The sequence below is a fragment of the Zingiber officinale genome, chromosome 2B, assembly GCF_018446385.1.
Source record: "Zingiber officinale cultivar Zhangliang chromosome 2B, Zo_v1.1, whole genome shotgun sequence".
NCBI classification, from domain to species: Eukaryota; Viridiplantae; Streptophyta; class Magnoliopsida; order Zingiberales; family Zingiberaceae; genus Zingiber; species Zingiber officinale.
In genome coordinates this window covers 143,592,304-143,611,551 of record NC_055989.1, presented here as the reverse complement: position 1 = coordinate 143,611,551, position 19,248 = coordinate 143,592,304, and the positions used below count along the sequence as shown (strand labels likewise).

At 33.7% G+C, this 19,248-nt stretch overlaps 1 protein-coding gene across 1 annotated transcript; it reads left to right on the top strand.

The window, feature by feature from the left end:
- The first annotated feature begins 14,081 nt into the window (after nucleotides 1-14,081).
- LOC122047548 (nicotinamidase 1-like) lies at nucleotides 14,082-16,619 on the top strand. The gene is made up of 5 exons (XM_042608904.1): nucleotides 14,082-14,341; nucleotides 14,439-14,622; nucleotides 15,795-15,928; nucleotides 16,016-16,201; nucleotides 16,313-16,619. Exons 1-5 carry the CDS (start codon nucleotides 14,180-14,182, stop codon nucleotides 16,397-16,399), a joined length of 753 nt encoding a protein of 250 aa, XP_042464838.1. The 5' UTR covers nucleotides 14,082-14,179; the 3' UTR covers nucleotides 16,400-16,619.
- Nucleotides 16,620-19,248: the final 2,629 nt, after the last annotated feature.

Below are 19,248 nucleotides of genomic sequence, written 5' to 3'. Positions count from 1 at the left end.
AAAAGGTCATACACTTACCCCGGGTGCCCCACATTGTTAGCTTCACAACTATCTATAGAGAAGTAAATTAAGAAATCGAGTAGGTCATTACGTGGTCGGGTACATAATTACAAAAGACTAAATGACAATTGTCAAAAAGATGGCTATAAGATACCTAACAAATATCAACTTTTAAACAAAATAGAAAACTTAAAATGATATTCTAAGTTTGATATGAAATTAGGATTTTGGTAAGTTAAAATACACTATGATTCAATCGAATGAACAACCTTCTCATATCTAGAAGGACATTTTGAATGGTTAGTCCTGTCATTTAGACTTAAGGTCGCACTACAACTATTTTTTTAATGAAAAATGGATGATATCTTTAGGGATGTCTCCCTGCTTACATGTGTATATATTGATGATATCTTAGTCTTTTCTGAAACCAAGGGTGAACATTATGCTCACCTACTTATGACCTTTAACTGATAAACACGATCTTATAGTATCTCATAAAAAAAGACACTAGCTACTAAACATGTCGAATTTCTAGGAACAAAAATTGGACAAGGAAAAATTTCACTTCAACCTCACATTACTTCTAAAATACTAACTTTTCCTAATAAAATGGAGGACACGGAGACTCTTAGAGCCTTTATTGGGCTTCTAAACTACATCTAATGTTACCTTAAAGACATAGAAAAGATTAGTGGACCACTTACAACAAAACTTCGAATATAGAACAAAAATATTTTGACCAACAGGATGTGGAGTTAGTAAAACAAATCAAAGAAATAGTTAAAATTATCCCAATCCTAACCTTTCCATTAGATACTGACTACATGGTAATAGAAACTGATGAGTGTAAATTTGGATGGGAAGGAGTTTTGTTTAAAAAACTTTAAAATATAATCTCAAAACATCTGACGTTTTATGTAGATATGTTTCAGGGAAATGCAAGGAAAATGATCCTAGACTATGAAATTCTAGCGGTAATCTATTGTTTTGATGCATTTATACTTTTTATCTGCAACAAGTAAGAAATTACTATTAGAACTAATTGTGAAACAATTGATAAATATAGTCAATAGATAAACGAATTAAGAAAAAGCTTAAGCACAAAAAATGGATTAAGTTTACAGATACAATTATAAATCGAGGATTGAAAATTCAATAGGAATACATTAAGGGGATAAATAATTTCTTAATAGATACTTTATCTAGACTTTTACATTAACTTATACTGGATATTATAGGAAGTATGGATCACCAAAAGAAAGTGAAAACCTTTGCTATGAAAACAATGAAATTTGGTAATTAAGAACTTCAACAATTTACAAGATATGAGGATCAATTTCATTTTTTTCTCAAGAGAAAATCTTGATACTATATGAACTTGTCTACTTGACAACATTAGGAATATCCCAATAATATCAGAAAGTTCCAACTACAAAACTATTATAATTAATGCCTTGTCAGATTGCTTCTTAAGTACACTACAGAAACCAGAAAGCAAAAAATTTCCTTGTAAGATTGATGAACAAGTCAAGCCAGCAAAGAGTTACTTAAAGCAACAAGCTCCTAGTCTGACCAAATGGAAATACAACAGTCCGACCCCACGCCTAGACCTTCTTACTTAACTTTGGCAGAACCCCATAAAAGACAACTTAAAATAGAAGCTATTAAACTTTCCAAACTTTTCTAGACTTATACGAACTACTTAAAATACTTCACACAAGTGTGCTAGAAGACATACAATTGTCTATGAACTGGAATTTAGCTACTAACTTAAGTGTCAAAAGCTCTCCAAATCTTATACCAACTTAATGAATTATGGGTGCTAGTGCTAACTACTTTACTCTTTTAGAAAGACAAATATTGATTACGAACAATATATTCCATATAATTTCAGAGGACAATTAATCACTCCATTTACACTTATGGATTTGGGCTTCCACATAAATTTTAGATAAATGATTTAGATTCTGTCAAAAACTTTTCAAAGACACTGGATAATATTATAACTTAGGCCCTTGAAGAAGAAACTTTTATAATCTGTACCTTCGAGAGCTCCCCACCGGAATGAATTGACTTAAAGATTGAATTAGATAGAGATTCAATTAAAATAAATATACATAAAATCAATGGTTTCCAGATAGACATCAAAGAGTATCCTTCTAATCTAGATCTTGAATGAGCAGTACTTGGTGAACTAGTAGACCAACTGAAAAATTGGCGTGCTTCAGTACAAGGTAGTAATTGGCTATGGGACATATACAACAATCCCTTTGAGTATCTCCTCACCGAAGAAATATATACCAAGAACATCTACTAGCCCCAAGACATGGGTACTAGATTTTTCCTATTCAACTTTACTACTCAACATAAGACATTTTACCAATACTACAAGAAAAAAGAATGAACAATGGGCTAGCAAGAAACTCACTAACTCAACCAGACCTACTACACAATATACTTCGATACTCAAGGCAAAGTTACTAGCTCACAAGCCCCGTCTTTAGATTCAGTTGGAGAATATAATCTAGACAATATGATAGAGTCATAACTATAATGCAAGCCATGACATCACAACATATCAAATATATAAGTCAAGACGTCAAACAACACTCCACTGACAGAAGAAGAAAAGCTTCCCAATCTTCACCCACCATGTAGTGGATACTTTTCACCCCACTATATTAAATGGGAAGAAGAAGAATAGCTTATGATCAAATAATTTAAGGATCTTTTAGACCATTTGTATTAAATGGGATAATGATTTTGTAAATGTTGGGTGCCAATTTTCGTTGTATATTTAAAAAAAAAAACAAAAGTGTAACTGCGACTCTATACATGCATGTTAGATCTAAGGGCATCTCCAACGTAAGTTTTTTCCGTGATTTTTCTTTTTGGAACTCGTGTCAAAAACCTAGCCATCGTTTTGGCTAGGTTTTTGTTTTAAAAACCTTTGGCTAGTTTGAAATATCAAACCCAAGTTTTTTGAGGAATGGTGAACCATAGTTAAAAAAAAATTAATGAGATTTAACCATTTTTCAAGCCATTTTTTTCCAATCGTGTTTTCTATCAATTTTTTTTTCAAACCGTTGTTTTTTCTATCGCTAGTTTTCCTACTGTTTTTCTGTCAATATCTTTTAAGCATTTTTTCTACCAATTTTTCCATTTTTTCTTGTAATTTTTTCCCACCCATTTTTTATCCCAATGGTTTGCAATAGCTAATTTTGGATTATCTATAGCTATCCTCTCTTTTAAGTTTTTCTCATTCATTCTACGCCCCAATTAATTAATTTTATTCTTATTTTTTATAATTTATTTCATATTTTATTCTACCGAAATGGATCCAAATTATAGTGGATCTTCTAGAATTTTTTCAATTATGATAATACAACTTTGCAAAGTTCACGCAATTGTCCTGATGTTCAATATTCTCAATTTTCCACTTCCACGCACTACCTCCAAAATTTTGCAAATGTTCCATACATTCTACAATTCCCTTCAAAATTTTAAAATTCTCAAAAGTTGCCCATTCCTTCGGGTAATGCTCCTCAACCTCTATTTATATGTACCCTCCCGAATATTGGCAGCCCATGGCAAGTCAATGTGTAATGTCACTATATTCTTATGGAATTTCTTCTCCACAATTATCAATCATGCTCTTGAATGAATCAAGGAGGACTAACATAGATATATCTAGAATCAACAAATAATCAGTACCACTATATGAGGTTTCATAGTTGGGCAATGAAGCTAGTTTAGGTGTGTATGACACCAAACTAATCAAGTGGTCAATAAACAAAGAGACACCTTGCAAAGGCATGGAGCAATATTGGCATCGATCCAATCATTGGTAATGATCAAATGGAACAAACTTTTTGGAAATAAATCATGGATTTATACAACAAGTATTGTACTGATGAATTTATGTAGCGACCTACAGTGAAGGAAAAAATCATATTTCTATAGGTTTCATCCGATGGTGAATTAATTTACAGCCATATACAATAAGAGCACAAGGTAGTTCTTTTATACATATTGTGAAAGCGGGTGGAGCAAAGAGGATGTGTTTATAAGAGCACATAAAATGTGGCAGGAAAATCATTATAACAAGTCATTCAATTATAAGCATATTTGATGAGTTCTCAGAGATTGTGAGAAATATACTCCCTTGAAAGTTATCCATCATGCTAACAAATAATCCAAGACTTCAGAATTAAGTGGTCACACATCCTCATCTAATTCGAATACTCCTATCAACGTAGATTGTGAAGTCCATACTCGTCCAATGAGGCACAAGGTAGTATAAAGGAAGGACAAATCCAAAGCTAGATATACTGATGACATGAATTCAATAATATGTGCCAAAAATGGAACAGTTGTAAAGAGAGCGAATTGAGATGTAAAAACATAAGAAGACAATGAAGGAGTATGAAATTTTTATGAAAGATTCTAGTGGGATGATAAAATATCTGTAGTTACATTCTAAATTTTGTGAAAGATTAAAAAAAGATATGGTATATAGTGGATGCTTTTAGGATGATATATATAAAATTTATTATTTTTTATTTCATTTATATAATTCATTTTTATCTATATTATTGTTATTTGTATTGAAATGAGTTTACTAAAATAAGGAGAAATAATTTAGTTTACTAAAGATGATCATTTTTTTATCAAAATATCGATCCCAGGTTTTTGTCAAATGGCAGGTCATTATTAAAAAAATTAATTTTTATGATTTAGCCATTGTTTTTGACCTTTTTTTTCATGTTGTTTTTGTTTTTTCCCTGTTGTTTTATTCCAGATCATTTTTTTTCAGTCCATTTTTTTAGCCGGTTTAAAAAAAAACTATTACAAATTAGTCGTTATAAAACTAGTCATTACAAATACTTTTATATATTTATGTATAGAAGCTCGAATCCTTAATTCTACTAACATTATCTTCTCAAATCACATTGGTTGTATTCATTTATTTCAAATGTCTCACGATCTCAATCGCTCTAAGGTGTTATATTCTCCGTGATCAGTGGAGAAATTTTTTGGCTGATTCAAATGATGATTTAGATCAAATGACGTCGATGCTACTTGAGCATGAGAAAATGAAAGTTCTAACGGCTCAAAGTTCTTCCAGCAGAATTCATAGAAGGTATATAAATCGAGATCGTGAAGCCAAACATGATCACCTCTTGAATGATTACTTCTTTGATCTGCTGGTATATCTTGATGAAATATTCCAACGATGATTTTGAATGTGAAGAGAGTTATTTCTTAGCATAGTTAATGTTTTGCAAAATCATTCATAATATTTTGAATGGAGGGTTGATGCAATGAGAAGAAAATGCTCAACCGCTATTTGTCGATTGGTGTATGGATCCTGTTGGATCATTATGCATGTGAGAGGAGGTGAATAATATGGTTTTAAAAAATTATCTTTTTTAATTTTTGAATAGGAGTATGCAACGGAATAAAATAAAAAAGAAACCAAAAAACACAAGTACACGAAGAGTTTCTTGGTTTAAAGCCTCCGGCGACTCCTACTCCTAGATCTACAATCTCTCGGATCGTATAGATGAGCAATTTACTAAAAACCTCTTCTGAAATCATCGGGAGAGGGAATCAAGTATAATAATGAATCAGGACAAGTATAATAATCTACACCTTCCTTTATGCAATAATTAAATACTTAAAAGAAATCGTTACCCAACACTTAAAGATTATCAGATCGAGCTCGGTGTCAAATGGCTTCTCAGCAATTGTAGGGCATAGCAGCATCGCAACACAGTGGGAGGACGAAGTCCAAATAGCTGGAATGTCAAAGGATCACGTAGAAGTGTTGTGTTTCAATGGCTGGTCAAACTCTCTTTTTAAGCAGTGTTGAGGGCGCCTCAATCCCTTTAAATGTGTCTTCAATCGCAAAACTGATTCCTTCAGCTTCGGTCACGATAAGTAGAGTGTACTACATCTTCTATCCACTTGAGAGCACCTTCCAAGTTCTCCAAGGCATCTCTGAAGCTCTCCAGCGCCTCTAGCACTCTCCAGGGCGCCTCCCATAGCGAAACTTCATCCACAAAGTCTATCGGTGCGAGGGTGCCTTCGCGCCACTCCAAGGCACCTCTGAGCCAATATGAGACCCTTCAAGGCATCTCAAACATTGTTCATTCGACGCTTAACTAGGTTTTTGCTCCTGTAAAATGTGTTAGGCTAATAGAAAATTATTTAACCTGTAAAATAAAGTTAGCACAATTTATATAAGTATTATTAATTAAATCTTGTCTTCTCGAAACCATGATCTAGTCACAGTCTCAATTTAAATTTCTAAAATGGACTTAAATCGGACCTATGCCTAAAGTCTCTAATTGGGACTCGTCCTCACTTATACACTCTCCTCTAGTACCTTACCTTGTTTACCATGCAAAATTGCTTGACTTTACTTTGGTCCACCAAGTCTTCCTGCCAGTTGTCAGATTCACAGACCCAACTGGACTTCGACCAACTGCCAAGTCCCACAGACCCAGCCGGACTTACTGCTAAATATCGAGTTATTTCTTGACCTATCTAGACTTTTGCATCAGCTATCAGGTCCTTCAGATCTAGCTGGATTTTAGCCTGATGTTAGACCAATCAAATCCTACACACTTGGTAGAAAGGTTAGATCACATAACACCTAATTTTAATTCATTTGTCATTCATTAAAACTTATGTTTGATCATATTGATGCCAACTGCACCAACAGATCCCCTGCTGACATTTGTGATGAGTACCTACAAATGGGTGAAACAACTGCTCTAGATTGCTTGGTCAACTTCTATCGATGTGTGATTGAAGTATTTGGGCCACAATATTTAAGAAGACCTAATGTTTTTGATGTCCAACATTTGCTTAAAATGCATGAACAGAAACACAACTTCCCTAGCATGTTGGGTAGCTTGGATTATATGGATTGGGAATGGAGAAATTGCCCTGTTATTTGGAAATGTCAGTTTACTTGAGGCGATCATGGGATCCCAACAATTGTACTTAAAATGGTTGCATTTGCAGACTTTGTGGATATGACATTTTTTTTTTGAAATCGTAGGATCATGTAATAATATCAATGGGCTTAACGAATCGTCTTTGTGTTGGGACCGGTTTGGCCGACTAGAAGAGGGGTTGAATAGCCTTAAGAAAAAACACGAACACAAAATACCCTTCTCGAACTTATAACTTAAACACTTGCATAAAATTGAAAGTAATAAACTAAAAGAAGAGACTCACAGACTTGACTTTGTTACAACTGGAGAGGTTGTTAATCCAAGTAATCAATCACATATTACAAAGATCTTCTTCAGGTGGAGAAACCTCTTACAGCAGTGAAAGCGCAAAAAGAGAAGCTAAACTAGAAATATAATCTCACAAGTGTTGTATTGTCAATTCTTGTTCTGATGTGAAGCTTCTGGACCAAGATTATATTTATAACTTTGGTCGGGGCGCCTAGAAGGGTTCCAGGTGCCTGAGAGGGGATAAAGCTTTATCCCCGACGCGACGGTCAACGACCACGTCGATATTGATAAACTTGAGGTTCCGGGCACCCGGACCCTTAAAGTCAACCTCGTTGACTTTTTTGGTCCGGGCCCTTTGCTCCAGTTCAGCTCGTCTCAATCTGAGTCTTCCGCTCAGCTCCGCTCGCTTGGGTGATCTCGGCCATCCGAAATAGGGCTCACCCGAACCCAACTTCCAGCCTTCTCGAGCAACTTTCTGCTCCGGCTTCTCATCCCTTGGAAACGTCACGCGCCTCCTTCTTGTCCGCCCGCATACTCTTCCGCAGCACCTCATCCCTCGGACGCACCGAGCCCGTCGGCTCTCTCCCGTGCTGTCCTTTCTCACTAGCTGCGTCTTTTACTTGACTCTCTGTGCTTTTAAACTCCTGCACACTTAGACACAAGGTTAAAACACCACAGGACCTAACCTAATTTGATTGATCACATCAAAACAACCTTGGAGTCCCAATACTTTATTCAACAATGTTTTACAAGGAAACACATCGAAGGTTAATTTTATAGCAAACTATACATAATATACAAAATGATACTATTTAACTTATGGGATTTACCCAAAATGGGCTACTTTTATCAAGAGCTTTCCGTGCCCCTAGGATTCCAAGAGAAAGTTTTTGAAGCAAAAGATAAGAAGTTGCAAGAAAGAAAGTCGAGCAAGTATTTGGGATGCTTCAATCTCGTTGGGCAATTATATTAGAGGTTCGAGACGATTTTGGTAAAAGAATAATTTGAAGGATATCATGTATGCGTGTATTATTTTGCATAACATGATTATTGAGGACGAATGAATCCATTAATCAATTGATTCAACAATGAAAAAGATCCTCTAATATAGATATTTCAGGACGCTACGAAAGAGTTTCAAAAATACCTTTGGAGAAACTACGAGCTACGTGATAATCAAATACATCATCAACTTCGAGTCAACTTGGTTGAGCATATTTGGAGACGCTACGAGTATGATCAATAAAAGATTATTGTTTTAATAAATTATTTGTAATAATTTACTATTTAATGCATACTTGTCAAAAGCGCATGAAGCGCTCGCTTAAGAGCAAAGCACAACGAGGGACAATCCTTGCGCTTCCGAGACCTCAGAAGCACACGAGGTCTCGAAATCGCTCGCTTCACTGTGCCTCGTACAAAAGTGCACGTTTTGCTGCGCCTCGGGCAAAAGCGGACACTTACGCATTTACATGAAGCGCAGCTAAGTTTCCTTTTTTTTCTTCAAAGCCCTTCACCATCGGATGTCTGCCTCTCGTGCCCCTCGAAGTGTCCATCATTCGAAGCGTCTACTTGATCATCGGCAAGATTTTATATTTTCACATTTTCTTTGTCATTCAGTTAATTTTTTTTTTTTTGCATTTTCTGGCGTCGGTGCCACCAGAAGCATCACAGGACACCTCAGTCGGCACTAGACGTGTCACAATGCCCTCGGCATCGCTGACTGCCGCGGCCATCACGACGCGTCCAACTGCACCAAACACTTTCGACACCGCCGGAAGTGTCCGGTGATGTATCCAACACCGCCGGACTTGTCCCATGACGCATCACGATGACTACAGCTACAACGACTTTATTTTTTTAGATTTGTAATTAATTAATTAACTCATATAACTTCTCGGTTAAATAGGGAATTATTTGAATAAATTTTTATAATCTTAAATAAATTATCCTAATAAAATATATATAACAATATTTTTTATAAATTTTATTAATTCTAATTTTATATTTAAAATAATTTTTTAATAAATATTATTAATTCTTTATATTCTGATTTCTGATAATTTGATATTTAAAATTAAAAAATCTAATAAATATTATTAATTCATATAAATCATACTTATATTCTAATAATTTATATTAAAATTTTAATAAATATTATTGATTCGTATAAATTGTAATTATATTATAATAATTTTTTTAAAAATTATAATAAAATTTATTAAATAATTTATATTTTAATAATTTATATTTAATAATTTTAATAAAATTTAATTAAATTATATCTATAAAATATATTATAATATATTTAAAATTTAAAAAATTCTAATAAATTTTATTAATTAATATAAATGAGATTTTTATTCCTAATTTTAAATAATTTTTTTTAAAAAAAATCTAATAAATTTTATTAATTTATATAAATCATATTTATATTCATAGTTTTATATTTAATAATAAATTTTTTAATAAAGTTTATTAATTCATATAAATTAAATTTATATTATGTCATTCTTATAATCTTGCTTTACTATTTTATTTTTTATTTATTGATTTCATTGATCATAAATCTTAATCATGTCAAATACAATAATTCCATTAACTTGAAAGGATATTTTTTAGAGTTATGCAACATGTTCGTATCCTAAAAATCTAAATATAATTGGTTGTATTTTTATTGTAAAGTAACAAATGACAGAATTTATTGATAAAGGGGCTACATTTTGTTGTTGGCAATAAAAATGCAAAAGCTTGTCCAAAATATTTCAAGCATATTAAAGAAAAAATTAGAGAGTTCATGTTAAAAAAGAGTAATTTGAAGAATCAAATGAATGATATTCTTCATTATGATAATATTCATTATTTAGAAGATTCGGAAGAATATGAAGATGATCTTCAAACTAAAGTGAACCGATCTAAGCATCCATCCTACGTTTCAAGGCAAAAAGTGTAAACAAACTGGGCCTATTAATCTTTAATTTACGAAAAATGTCGATGAAATTGTCAAAGAAAGATGCGCAAGAAATAAAGGACAATTTGATGAAAATAAAAATAAGTTAAAGAATATTACGATTGAGAAATTTGCTAAATGGATACATGATGCCAAAATTCCTTTCAATGCCGTTAAATATGATTCTTTTGAGTCTTTTATTGAAACTATTGGGAATTTGGATAGAGATGAAGCCTCCATCATATCATGAAGGTTAAGTATTTGAAGGAGTTGGCAAATACAAAATAACTTTTCAAATCCTACGAAGAAGATCATGCTAAGTTTGGGTGCACAATCATGGTAGATAGATAGATGGATAAAAAGGGTAGGACTCTTATAAATATTTTGATAAATGATCCTAAAGGAAGTGTATTTGTTGAATCAGTTGATGCTTCAGGTTATTCTCACACAGCTAACAAGATGTTTGAGTTACTTTCTAAATTTGTGTATCGCATTGGAGAAAAAAAAAATAAGGTTCAAGTTGTAACAGATAATGCAAGTTGCAATGTTAGTGCAAGTAATATTTTAAATTTATATTACTTTTAATTAAGAATTAGATCATATTTTTAATTTTTTTACTAAATTTACTTTGTTTTTTAGATCGTCTTTTGGAAAATTGATTTCCACACTTGTATTGGACTCCCTGTGTCCCATTGTTTAGATTTGTTGCTCGAGGATATATTCAAAATTCCTCATCTAAAAAAATTACATAAACGGGGGTGTTGATGGTGAATGGTTATGTTACTATTTTATTAAAAATCTCCCCCCTTTACTAACTAACTTTGGTGAAGTCTAAAATAAATTTACGTTACTATCCTTTTTTCTATTCACACTAAAAATAATTCCAAGGTTTATTAATAATTTCACAAGCGAAACAATTAGTGATCTAGAGTTCGAGACTCAGCTATGACATATTATTATGAATTTTTCTCATCATTAATTTTCTCTGGTTATTTTATATATAAAAAAATATAGTTCTCTTTAGTCCCACATCTTAGAATTGACAACACTATGATCAAAGAATCTTCTATAAATATTTTAGGCCGACGATGTTAAAAAATATACTTTTCTTAGTTTCTTTTACTAAGATAAGTATAATATTAAATTAAAATAATTTTTTGCATAGGGAAGTCTGTTACAGTAGTTTATTGTTGGGAAACGTCACCCATGTATTATTGCACTATTGCGTCTTGGTTCTGAACGTAATGATGACACTAGAAAATCTAAATAATTCGGATTTTCAAAAACTCAAATAATTTATATATTATTATATTACACACGAATTTATATATTATTATATTACACACGTAACGCGTGTGCATGATTAATGCATTCTTTTTGGAAAAATATAGTTTTTACATTAAAAGTTGGTGGTGACCCATTGGTGAAAGTATTATGGCGGATAGACAGTGAAAAAATGTCTCCTATGGGTTATATTTATGAGTCAATGGACAGAGTTAAAGAAGCTATCACTGCGTCATTTAACAATAAGGAAAAAAATATTGTAGCATTTTTGAATTCATTGACAAAAGATGGAATGCTCAACTCCATCGACATTTGCACGTAGCCGAATATTTCTTGAATCGAGAGTATTTTTACTTAAACCTTGATATAGAAAATGATACAAAAGTGATGAAGGGTTTGTACAAGTACATATCTAGATTGGTGAGAGGTGAGGATTTTTAAGATAAGATCACGAATCAATTGGAAAAATACAAGAAAGTAGGACTTTTTGGTTTGTCAATGACTATCAGACAACGAATTTCAAAATCACCAGGTAAATTCATGAATAATATATTATGCATTATCAATATTCTAGTAATAATGTTAAGCTTATATATTTTTGTGTTTTAAGTTGATTAGTGGTCTTCTTATGGTATATCAACATCTGAATTAAAAATATTTGCAATGAAGATTTTAAACATCACATGCTCTTCTATAGAGTATAAACGTAATTGGAGTGTTTTTAAATATATAGGTTAGAATTTTTTTAATATATATTAAAATTTGTATTATAGACTTAACTTTTAAATTTTTTTATAGATACATTCTAAAATAAAAATAAATTATCTCAACAACGATCGAATTATTTGGTATCAACTACAATAGAGCTTTGAAAAGAAGATATGACATGTGAGATAAGATTGATCCTATTACTTTGTCATAGATTGATGATAGTAATGAATGGTTGTTGAGAAAATTGGAAGACAATGATAATGATTTTGTCTATGAAAGTGAAGATTTGCGTTGGAGTGATGTAGCATGAGCATCTGATGTTAGTAAAAGTGCATATGATTTTAGATCTCAAAATGCTTCTTCTTCAATAAGAGCATCATCATTTACATTAGCAAAAAGAAAGTAATCTTCAGTTCAAATTAGTTTTGTAAATGAAGAAGAGATTAACTTTGACGATAAAATTGAAGAAGAAGTTATTGATGGACGCAAATCAAGCGATGGAGCTGATGATGTAGATTTGGACAATGAAAATGAAAAAGATGATTATTTTGATATTTAAAATTTCATCTATCGTATTTTCAAAGATTTTTTATTTATATTTAATTTTTTGATTAATCTATTTATTCATCAAAGAATATTTTATTTATGATCATTTAAATTTTCAAAAGAATTTTAATAAATATATTAGTCCTTTTATTTATTAAATTTTTTTCTATAAAATGTACATTTTGCACTTTGCACTTTGCACTTTAAACCGTAAATTTGAGCGTTTTGTTACTTCTCATACTTTTGACAACTATAATTTAATGTTGGAATTGGACTTCTTCTTTTTTACGTTATAAATTTTTAATATTATTTTTTAATAAATTCGATGAGATAAGAGTGACTTGATAACAAATAACTAAGATTTTCTTGCGAGTGGGGTTTATAAAAGAAAATTTACAGGGTGATTTTTTTCGGTAAATTAGAGAAAAATCCCCAATGGTAATCATAACTTTGCATGCAATCCCCATGCCTAAAAAACTTTGTTTCCACTCCCTACATGCAAAGTATTACTTGTTTCAACTCCCTCATGCAAATATTGATACCTAAATTGCCCCTCAGATTTTTTAGGTACAAAAAGTTCAAAATTGAGTACAAAAAGTCTGAAAACGAGTATAATTCTTCTTAAAGTCAGTACTTTATATTAAAAATCGAGTATATTTTCTATCAAAATTATCCCTCTTATTTTTTAGGTATAAAAAGTCTAAAAATAAGTATAATTCCTGTTAAATTCAGCACTTTACACTATAATCCAGTACTCTATACCAGGATTGAGTATATTTTCTATTGAAATTAACCCATATTTTTTAGGTACAAAAAGTCAAAAATTGAGTACAAAAAGTCCGAAAATGAGTATAATTCTTCTTAAAATCAGTACTTTATATTAAAAATCGAGTATATTTTCTATTAAATTCAGCACATTAAATTAAAATCGAGTATATTTTGAGGTGCAAAAAGAATCGTACTCAATTTAATAGAAAATATACTAGATTCTAATTTAATATACTGAATTTAAGAGGATTTATACTGATTTTTGGACTTTTTGTACCTAAAAATATCATGGGCAATTATGTAAATATGTTTGATTGGGAAGTAAAAAAAAAGTTTTTCATAGATTACATGTAAAGTTATATTTACTAATGGGGAGTGCATGTAAATTTATTCATTTTTTTTATATAGACGAGAGAGAGTGAAATTTTTTACAATGATGTGGTACATATAAAATTCAAAAAAAAAAAAACTCACTTTTCGAGGTATTTTCCTGGGAGATGCCCAAGATTACTCCACGTCAGCACGCGTCACAACTGCACGTCTGAAAAGATTTCAACGTCATTTTTATGTTCTCTCTCCGACGAAAGGTAAAGAAGAAGAATTCCTCGATCCGCACCGAACGATTATCTGCGTGCGTTCTCACCGAGAAAACAGAGCGGCAGCGATGGGTTCCGAGACGCGCCTGGTGGATCTACTGCGAGGCGAGATCCCCTTCGAGGAGGAAGCCGACTTCGATCTCACACTCCGACCGGATTCAGGCACCTCTCTGGGCCTCGTTCTTGTCGACATCCTCAACGGATTCTGCACCGTCGGAGCTGGCAACCTCGTACATCGCATACCTCTCTTCCTTCCTTTCAAAATTTCCATTTTTTTTTTTAACGTTCTTCCATGATCTTATCACTGCCTGTGGATGCGAGGGGCAGGCCCCGATCGAGCCGAACAGGCAGATTTCCTCCATGGTAGAGGAGGCAGCGAGGTTAGCTAGGCATTTCTGCGAGATGGAGTGGCCTGTGCTCGTCTTCCTCGATTCCCACCACCCAAACAAGCCTGAGCCTCCTTATCCGCCTCACTGCGTTGTGGGATCAGGGGAGGAGGATCTGGTTCCAGGTACCTTCTCACTACTCGTTTAGGGTTGAAGCTAACTTGTTTGTTGAATTGCCTGTGTGGATTTGTTCCAATAAGTTAGAAGCTTTTTGTGGATCTGCAATATATCAACTCTACTTGTTGAAGAATTCTTACTATAGATCCTGAATAGTTAAATAAATGGTGCCTTTTCTCATAGACTCTTTTTGGGTTTCTTTCTGTAGATTATGAATGCCAATGTGGTAAAATATCCACTAGTTCAATTGGCCATTAGAAGTAAGGTAAATACATGTATAGGGCAGAAAGATAGATGCATGTGTAAATGGGGATTGATCAAGGAATTATACCAGAACTAATTGGATTAGTACCTTAGGCTTAGGATGTTCGGAGTTCTAGAAAGGGAAAAATACTAAAGAGGAAGAAGTTAGACCATGAGCCAAGTTGTACCGACATTGCAAACCATGAGTGAAGTCGTTGCCGTCTTGGGACCTTGTGGAAGCCTCACTGATCTCATGCAGAATTGTTGCCATCCCACGAGTTCGAGTATCGTCTCATGTAAGTTTTGTGTTAGTCGACTGACAGAAAGAGAAGTTTCTCTTATCCAAACAAGTGCAGAATGAAATTTTAATCCATACTTATTGCTATAAAGTAATACCTTTTGATTTGATAAATGCAAGTGATGTATCACCAAAATCGAATCAAAACTCAAATTGAGAATTAATACTAAATATACGTGTAGCACGCAGTGGTAACTATTTCTCAAAGAGAACCAATTCATGCAAAAAAAAAAAAAATCTCATAAGATTAATAGTTTATTAGAATAAAAAAGTCCTAAGGTGTGTAGATCCTCATATATAAATCGATAAGAAGTTATTTAGTGATGGAGGATCAAAACAAGAATAGAGAATGCCCCATCAAACTTTGTGAACGACACTTTGAAGAGCTCGATCCAAAGGGGTAACTAATTGGGGGTAAAATACACATTAGTACAACCGATGCGTACAAAGTTGAAATAACATGTTTGAATAGGGCTAATCTGAGGATATATGCAGGCAGAAAAGTGTTAATGCAATAGAGAGCAACATCATAGAAGTTAGTTCTAAGCCAAAGAAAGTTTGATCTGATAGAAGGGAAGGATCAAAGAACATCAAGATATAGAGTGACTGTAATTATTTAATCAGTTATCAATTTTGCAGCTCTAAAATGGCTGGAGGAGGACCCAAGCGTGACAATCCGACGCAAGGACTGCTTCGACGGGTTCATCGGCTCCATGGAGAAGGATGGCTCTAATGCATTCTCAAAGTGGGTAAACGCTAATCAGATCAAAACTGTGAGTGGTTTAGTCTCATTTCAAGAGAATCATCATTCTCACACTGCCTTTTATGACCCTCTTGATGATGTCAGTAACTTGGTGCAGATTTTGGTGGCGGGAATATGCACAGACATATGTGTGCTAGATTTCGTGTGTTCCACTCTCTCTGCCAGAAATGTGGGCATGGTGCCACCTCTGGAGGATGTTGTGGTTTATTCTGGTGGATGTGCTACTTTCGATTTCCCAATTGATGTCGCTAGAAATATCAAAGGAACTTTAGCACATCCACAGGTGAATTTTCATTCACCGAATTCTTTGAACAAATTTTTCATAATCTTTCGATTAAGTTGAACCACATGCTAATCAACTTGTGATGTTTGTGACTTGGCTTCTTTGCCACAGGATCTGCTCCATCATGTAGGACTTTACATGGCCAAGGCAAGGGGTGCCAGGATAGTGAAGAAAGTAACCCTTGGCTCATCAATCTAAGTCGACTCTAAATATGCTTACAAGAAAAACAAAACAAAAGACTGCTTCCTGCTATCGACATCAGCAGCTCAGATAAATCCTTCATCTTCGTAATGTTAGTGTTGTAGATTTCTTCTAGTATGGGTGGTTTGATACTCTACTTTTTATGATATTTCTGAGCATGAAATGAATGTTTGTCATATAAGCAACAAGAAATGAATGGATTGTGATTTATTGTGCATATTCGAAACAAAATGCTTGAAGCCCTTCTTTGCTTAGTGGGTGCCCATTAGAGAATCCCAAGCTTTCTTGAACATCATCCTTGTACGAATATGAATGGGAATCGCTACTCCATGCTTTCATATTGTTGTGTAGAGAGGTTAATCCCTCACGCATGTTGAACTGTCTTCTATGATTCTATAATCATCAATAATCTTTTCTGCCCGAACGTGAGAACATGAGGTTTTTCCTATAGGTTCCACACCACCATGAACTCGATTCATTACTTCGACTAAATTCTCTTTGTAGAATTGATATACTTGCTTTTGAATGTCTATAACACCTTGTGGCATACATTATTGAGATAGCAGTTTGTACCACGAATAGCAACATTTCTAAATTCTTGTTTAGATTGGCCTTCAATAGGATAGCTATAATGGATTGACGAGTAATTGAGTCGAAGGGAAAGGATCTTCTGGTCCACTTTTGTGGATCAGGAGATGGTCCACAACTTAATTGTGGTCGGATTGTGATTTTAATCCGATCCGGCCATAATTGGTTACGATCCTCTTGGGTTCACCTTCCCATCCAGGTTATAGTTTGGGTTAGGACAGGCGGCGGAGGTCGTCACGGTGGGTGGGTGGCCGGGCATCGAGCGAGGGGCGGCCTGTAAGTACCCCGTGATGATTTTGATGTGATCAATCACGTCAAGTTAAGTTCTATTATTATTGTGATGCCTTGTGTCTAAGTGTGCAGAAACTTTGGGATCCTTTTTGGTCCAGTGGTATTTTTCTTGTTAGCCCAAGTAGGCCGGAGGGAGGGGAGGTGAACTGGCTAAAAAAAAAACTTTCCTCGACTTTTAACTCAGATTAGTAGTGCAAAAGAAACAGAATAAATGAACAAAAAAAAAAAACGATGCCAAAAAAGTTATTTGATTACAACCGGGGAGGTTGTTAATCAAAGGCAAGTAAACGCACTAAATATCTCCTTCTTTGAAGGCGGAGAAGTCTCTTACATTCATTGGAAGCTCAGAAAGTAGCTTGGAAATAAATACCGAAGTTGTTACTCTATTTCCTAGGTCCAGAAGTCTTTTTATAGCCCCTGGGAAAAGTTATTTGTGACTAAAAGATGCCTCCAACAGGCTGGAAGGTGCCTCCAGCGAGGCGCCAAAGGATAAAGGTTTATCCTTTGGCAACGGCTAAACTCAGCCTGGTAGAAGGCGCATTCATACCGTTCATCGAAGGCGTCTTCTAGACATGGAAGGCACCTTCCACAGTGAAGGTGCGGAGGCGCCTTGGAGGCACCTTCAACTCCCTTTAAAGGTGCCTCCAGCAGTATTTCCAGCCTTCTTTTTGCTCTTCTGTTACTCCGATCGCTTGGGTGATCGCGGTCATCCAAGATAGGGCTCACCCAAATCCATTTCCTGGTCTTCTCCTCGAGTAGACTTCCGCTCTAGCTTCTCGCCCCTCGGATCGCCACACACGTCCTTCTCGGCCACCTGTGTACTCTTCCGCAGCACCTCGTCCCTCAGACGTACCGAGCCCGTCGACTCGCACCCATGTCATCCTTCTCGTTAGTCGCATATTCCGTTCGACTTCCTGTACTCCTAAGACCCTGCACACATAGACACATGATTAAACACCAATAGAACCTAATCTGACTTGGTTGATCATATCAAAACTATCACAGGGTACCAACAATCTTCCCCTTTCTATTTGACCAAACCCAAGTTAAGATAGGATAATTAAAAAAAATCTAATTTTTGCAAATAAAAAAAATTGCAAGTAATAAAATTTTCTAAGTAAAATTTGCTAGAAAAATTTACGAAAAAAAATACTAAAAAATTTTTCAAGTAAAATTTTTTTTTAACCTTTTTGCAAAAATTTTTTGCAAGTACCCTCTAGACTTATTCTTCCGTACTCCCCCTTTTTATTACATTAAAAATATGATTCATTTAAAAATTTAAGAGTAAAAATAATAATACCAGTGAAAAAATTTATAACTGTTTTAAAGAGATAAGGATTAATTAAAAAATATGTAATTAATTTTTAACATAAAATTAAGGTATTTTTATAACTTCTAAATACTTAACAGTTAGTCAATTAATACTTATTTCAATAATTGGCTTCCAGGCTGTAGCGAGGCACTAGACTTTCTTGGATATTGAAACAACAATCACTTTCTAGACAAAGTCTTTTAAAAAAATTTAATATTTTATTTTCTCTAAAAGTCATAATTTAAAAACATTCAATCCAAATATGATTTTAGAACTCAATATAAGTTCCTTCCTACTGGATTAATTAAAAACTTCTTAGGTATATATTTCTGTGAAATTTTCCTAATCTGGCTCTTATGATATTTAATGTACCAATTCAATTCACTATATTTTCTAATATATTCAAAAAAATTTATTTCATTTTTCAAGCTTTCATTTTCATTTTTTATTTTATCAAATTCTTCTAATCGTCAAGATTTAGCTAGAGTTTATTTCAATTCTTTAATTTCTTTTTCTAATTTACAACAATTTTTTGTTAATAGTTTTATAAACTGAAAAACTTGTCAGGAGGAAAAGACTGTACCTGACTTATCTTGTCAATCCCGTGATCTGAAACTCCCCCTGAAGTAGTACTTTCTTCTGATGTCTCTCCCCC

Bases quoted from the DNA above. Each gene is read 5' to 3' on its own strand.
- LOC122047548 (XM_042608904.1), top strand. From the start codon at position 14,180: ATGGGTTCCGAGACGCGCCTGGTGGATCTACTGCGAGGCGAGATCCCC. The intron at 15,929-16,015 runs GTGAGTGGTTTA...AACTTGGTGCAG, and splicing joins ACGCTAATCAGATCAAAACT to ATTTTGGTGGCGGGAATATG. The intron at 16,202-16,312 runs GTGAATTTTCAT...TCTTTGCCACAG, and splicing joins GAACTTTAGCACATCCACAG to GATCTGCTCCATCATGTAGG.